The 6067-nt window shown below is 37.9% G+C and overlaps 2 protein-coding genes across 2 annotated transcripts in view; both read right to left on the minus strand.

Moving 5' to 3' along the window:
- The window catches only part of HEATR3 (HEAT repeat containing 3), a 24429-nt gene extending 22781 nt beyond the window's left edge, over positions 1-1648 (minus strand). Inside the window, exons 1-2 of the mRNA XM_017740850.1 lie at positions 1559-1648; positions 177-342 (exon numbers count right to left, since the gene is read on the minus strand). The gene's annotated coding sequence lies outside the window, so the exon portion shown is untranslated. The remainder of the gene's footprint in view (positions 1-176; positions 343-1558) is intronic.
- Positions 374-4051, minus strand: CNEP1R1 (CTD nuclear envelope phosphatase 1 regulatory subunit 1; the record flags this gene model as incomplete). Its single annotated transcript, XM_017740828.1, is given in 6 exon segments — positions 374-1076; positions 1078-1134; positions 1921-1975; positions 2110-2219; positions 2552-2625; positions 3964-4051. Coding segments are annotated over 6 exon segments (471 nt in total), but the record flags the coding sequence as incomplete, so codon positions are not given.
- Between the last annotated feature and the right edge of the window lie 2016 nt (positions 4052-6067).

Consider the following 6067-nt stretch of genomic DNA (forward strand, 5'->3'; position numbering starts at 1 on the left):
GCCCCGCTCCGCACACCCCGCCCTGCCGCAGCCCGGCCGCACCGCCGGACGAACCGCGCTCCGACCCTCGCATCCCACCCGAGCGAGGACACCGCGCCTACTGCGCGTGTTTCCCCAGGTCAACAACTCAAACAAGATAATTATCAATAGAAACAATTTCCTCTAAGGGCACTTACAGAGGCGGGATTGACCTGGAGGATGGAAACCTGGAAGGGGTTTCCTCTCTGGTGTCAGTATCTTAGATTTTAAGAACCACATCAAATACAGGAAATGTTGGTCCGGTATGAAAGTTACAGAGTGCAGCTATGTATTTTCTGAAGTTCTTCTGTGTTCAGTGGAGATCTGTATTTGCACAGTACAAAAGAAGATAACACCTGTTTATACAAAGATTTTATTTTATACACATTTACCTACAAAATATACAGCAGTTAAAAATAATGGATGGGCAGAAGACTTACTGGAAAAAAAATCCAGAAGACAATTCTTGAAGTTTCAACCGACAAAGTTACATCAATAGGCTGCCTTTAAAAGCCAGTCTACCCTGTAGTAGGGGTTACTGAAGTTGCAAGAGCTTTGCAGTTAGAGTCAATTTAAAGAGTCCAAAACATTTAAAAAGGCACCTTGAACAACTTAAACTCTTAAAACTTGACAGTTTTAGCTATTCAAAAGTTACACTTTATGCATATATCATCCACACCTTGTTGTTAACACTCTGAATAACAAATTTTGTTATTTTATTGTGGCACTCTAGATTTTCTTCCCCAAATCTGAAGTTATACATTTGCAATACTAGTTTCATATTCTGACTATCACAGCATAAAAATCCACTCAGACTGGTTGGGTGGACTTTAGATACAGTACAACCTTACAACTGGGAAGATACAAGCATATTTAAGACAATTTTAAAAAAATTAAAATCTTAAAATTAAGTGTTTTGAACCAGATCAAACGAGGAACTACGTATGACCACAAGGAAAGTGGCTGGTGCACTATATACACAACTTGACAAATGTGATCCTTGATATATTTGCGAAGTTCTTAGACAGTAAGACCAGTTTTCTCCAGCACAAACAGTCAGTCTTCCTGCGAGCCTTTAAACCAGTTCCAAAAAGAGTGACCAGGAGACAAGGACAGCTGTAATGAGGAAGTGTGCTAATAAAACATCAGGAGAATGGCAAACATTCCTTTCAATACTCTTCATGAGAACAAGAAAATCCACAGACCAGGTATTACTTTTTTCCTGAACATTGGCATCAATCTGCTATTTACAATAGCTTACAAAGACACATAACACAAATGAGGTTTCATTTTCAAGTTCAACTTCATTGCCAATTAACATACTTCACCTGTATGTTCTGTTCTAGCTGAAGTAAAAAAGTGACACAAATACTGAAAAAGAGGTAATCAGAAGTAGCAAAAGCACTGATAATATGATAACAAAGAATTTGGATAAATATTCAAGAAAGTAATATTGCACACTTTCACTGTCAACTGTGTTAAGACTTTTACTCCCAGGCAGTGACAACCAGTCCCATTTGATTTTTTGCTGTCATACTACCTTAAAAAAAGGTCATTTTTGGTTTCCATGGCAGTGGAAAAAAATGAAGGAAGACAGCCCTTATTGAACATGAGGCCTAGGTTTCAAAATTAATTTTCCAGTCTGCAAGACAGAAAACAAAATAAATAAAGTTTAAACCCTGAAAGTTGAACCAAACAATTACACTTCAATGTTATGGACAGTGCAAAACAACACACAAAACAGTACTAAGTATTCCACATTCCAGTTTTACAGACACAGAATTTGCTGAGGTATATACAAGTGCTGTTCAGAAAAACAAACTGTGTGTCTTTTTGAATTATTTCCTTTTTTTTTTTTTTTTTTTACAAACAAGGTTTAGGCAATGAAGCACTAACACTTACATCATCACAGGACATATTATATTCTGCCAGAACAGTTCGACATCGGGCTGCTATACTGTGTGGATTGTGTCAAGGAAAGCAGCTAACACTTGAACACACAGTAAGCAACAATTAAAAAGCAATATTGGCATAGGCTTCAACAACTGCAGTAACTACACCTGTAACCTGACAAACATTATCAAAGGATACATTGATGGTGCCACCACTCTTTTATGTATTCCAGCAAAGAACAAGCCTATTAGGGTAATACAGCTAATTGTGAAAAATGGGTGATTCCAAAGTGATGTGAAAAATGATACCTAGGAAAGAAATCAGATTAGTCCCACTGCATACTTTCTAAAACACACAGAAAGTCACCGCCTAGGTCGCTTAACTAAAAATAAAATACTGCTCCTAGCCATTTCCAAGTACTTGTGAACAATTCTTTAGATAAGCATTCAGGGTACAGTATTTTGGCAGACTTTATCCCAGGACACATTCCACAACAATTCCAGACAGCTTGAGAGCTTTACTAAAAATCATCTCCCAGTTTCATGTGAGAACCATGTTTAGCCTTTCAGTTTTCAATATACCACTTGACTGCAGCACCAAGCTATGGAACACACCACATTTGGCATTAGCCTGACCTTACCTTTTGTGTCTCTGGGTCTATTAACCAGTTCCAAGCCCCAGTTGCTGTGCAGACTGATACCACTATCAAAATCACTGATGAAGAAAAGAATGAGAGTCACAAACAGTATACCTCACTCATATTTAAACGCATTTATTTTTCAGCAGCAACTCAAATATATATTTCTTTTCTCACTTCTGAAGGAGGAAAAGCTTCTAAGTGGAAAGCAGAAATGAAAATATGCAAAGAAACTTCTAATATGGGAAACCCTAAGGATTCTGTACAAGCTTCCTGGACAGAACAAGTACATATGAAAATCTAAATTCTGTCAAGTAAAAACATCCTAGTCCTTTGAAGAAACCAAAGTTATCTTTTCAAAAGAAAGTTGAAAACGATCTAACAAAAGCATAAAGCTTCTTCTCTACATCATATAAATACTTTCTTTTCAGGATAACAGGACAAAAAGTTAACACTGGCTACACACCCCATTCTAATTAAAATAGAAAGTTCCTCTTTTATGTGAATTACAAAACAAGCAGTTTGGGAAAAAACATGAGTCACTGAATACAACACAGGTTATGCAAACCTCATTTAAATATGCTTAAAAGTTTCCAGTATTTTTTTTAAATTATAACTGACAGAAAATAGCAATTTTGGAAGCCAAATGCACTCCTAAAGCAGGCATGTGCAAATTTAGCAGAACTACAAATAAATATTTGCTTGCACCCTGATTGCTCAGAAAGAAAGGGGTTTGAGGTGGTGGTTTTGCTTTTTAAGTAGTCATTCCTTCAGTTTCTTCATTCAAAATTGACCTCTCAGGAGAAAAGATACTATTTTATGTGTTCTAAAGAAGTCTGTATTCTTTGAGTGGGTAAAAACCAGCAAAGTCTCAAAACAAAACAAAGTTGTGTGTTTCTACCACAGGGTACTAATCCCAAAGCTGGCAACATTTCTGTGGTATTTTCTGCCTTTCCCTCTCCTTCAAACTTTCCTGTCACAACAGCTGCCTTTATGGCACACTGCTGTAACTTTTTCACCTTCAGTTTTACAGGGACTATCTCACCTGATCATATTTAGTTTAAATAACTGTAACAACTGTCTGGAAAGTCTCAGCCTTGAAGAAAAAAAACTTCAACAAAATAAAAACCAGAATAAAACAGCAACAAGCACAACAACTTATTGTTTCAGCTATTTCCAGAATAATTCAGCTTTGAGCCAATTCAATCTTAACCTCATTTTTCTAACTCTGGCTAAAGTATTAGTTTATTATCCTGTATTAACTTGTTGCAGAGTGTTGGAATGTGTGCCACAAATTTTAAAGCAAGTCTAAATACAGATTTTTCTTTGGCAAACCTAAATAGAAGATACACACTGGTAAATCTAACAAGCTTGAAAGACAGAATCCTATTTATTGCTTGGAACATCAAACTTACTTCTCCAACGTCCTGTAGCTGGTTGCAAACATGCAATGTATTCAGTAAGTCTTCTTTCAAAAGCTTTGAGATCTGGGGAGGATGTATATCAAACATAATTAGATCTTCATCTACTTAGTAAAACTTCAAAGTAGAAGATAAAAAGAATTCACTTTTCCCCCATGCACACCCAATTCTTTTAAACAGGCAGAGAAAACCAATGCAATGATCATTTATATGCAATGAAAGTCCAGTCATAGTAGCTTTACTCAACTTCAGGTAGAAAGTACAGTGTTAATCTAAATGCAAGAAACATTCCCACTTACAAAAAAGAAAAATCAATACAGTTGAGAAATCACACTATTTCAGACATCTTTGTAAATACTGAGTTAAGATTTATAGTAGCTTAAAGTGCCTCTGAAAACAGAAAGAAAGTATCACATTTTGAAGTATATCAGGAAACCATTAAGTCCTATAATCAATATAATGGCAATTTTTAAAAAAAAGTTGGCCATTTACTTCCGTTCAAGGGATTATTTGTAGTAATGTGGCTTTGTTTACTTTGTTTTGTAGAAACTTTGTGTGTCATATATATGCTCACACATATGCAAAAAATCCCACAGCAAACACCAGTCCAATAATCTTACTCCAATAACTTCCTTTTTTTTAGATAGATCTTTCTTCTTATTACCATCATTTTCCCATGGTTTTTCCACTGAAATTACTGCTAAATCCATTTCAAGTTGATACTCCTAATTGTCTCCAAGGAGCTGTTTCACCTTAAGTCCAGGTTAGATTTACACTTCCGTTCAACAAGGTCAATATCTGACAACATTCCAGTCAAAACTAGAATTCTACCTAGAGTTAAATTTCAATTAGGATCAACTTAACTTTCAGCTAAAGTCTCCATCAGTATCAATGTGGAACTTCAACTTCCAACTATTACTATATTAGTTATCACAATAAAGCAAATGAAGAATAAGCTTAGAAGAAATAAATCTATTATGATCACTACAAAAGCAGTCTTCTAAACTGTGAATTTATTCCTAAGTGGTTTGCAGGTGAATTTATGGGGGAAGATTACAGCATCTTGACTTCAGCCACAGAACAGCTAACTAGTCTTAATTACTGCCAAGAACACAGTAGTTAATGGCCTGTCCTCCACTTCCCTTCTGGGGAAGTTAAACCACTGCCGGCAATTATAGCTAATTAACAGTTCCCTGACTAGCACAAGCCCCTCCAACTAGTCACTGAAACGAGAGGGGGAACACAAGGCACCATATAAAAACCTGCTCTTTGAGAAACAGCACCCTGAAGGCATTAAATCAGGCTATTGACACCAAAGCTCTCAAGAAAACACTCATGTAACGCAGATATCACTGAAACAAAAAATGAAAAAAACTCTTTTCAGAAAAAAAGAAAATTGAAGTTTTAACTTATTTTCAACTACGCACATGCCAAGAACCTTCTCTGAGTTGATCCCTTTGGCAGCTGTGACTAGCAGGGCACGCTTCTGGGATCCCTCAGCTTGTACAAGCACAGCAACAAAGCCGTGACAACGCCGGACTATCGCTTTCTGTCGACGTTGCCTACTTCTAGTACCAGCTACAAAACACCTGCTAATTCCGAAACACAGGTGCATTTTTAAAATCTCTACCAGTCTTTGGACACTACAAACTCTTTCAGGGTTCTGACATCCTGTAAGCTGTAACTTCAAAGAACTAGTAACGCAAACCATCAAGTGTCTCCAGACAAGAAGCGGCTATTTGAGGTCGCGTTCTTCAAACGCAAGAGGAGCCCTGGCACAGTGTAACGCCTAGTGGGGCTCAAGAGCTGAAAGAAACGCGTCTCACACAAAAAACCCTGAGCGGGGAAGGAGCTCCCAGAGCACAAGAGGGTTTTCATCAGCTACAGCCGAGCAGCAGCACCGAAAGGAACCGCGAGCACTCCCTTCTCCCAGGGCAGGCAGCAGCCCCTCAGCACAGGCCCTCCCGCGGGCCCTGCTCTCCGGGCCGGCCGGGGTCGCAACCAAATTGTTGCATTAAAGGGGGAGGAGTTAGTTTGGGTTCACTAATTATTCAAATAAGAATTAACTCAGGACAGTCTTAAGGCAGTACACAGTGCT

This window comes from Corvus brachyrhynchos, unplaced genomic scaffold (assembly GCF_000691975.1).
Source record: "Corvus brachyrhynchos isolate BGI_N302 unplaced genomic scaffold, ASM69197v1 scaffold26, whole genome shotgun sequence".
Lineage (NCBI taxonomy): Eukaryota > Metazoa > Chordata > Aves > Passeriformes > Corvidae > Corvus > Corvus brachyrhynchos.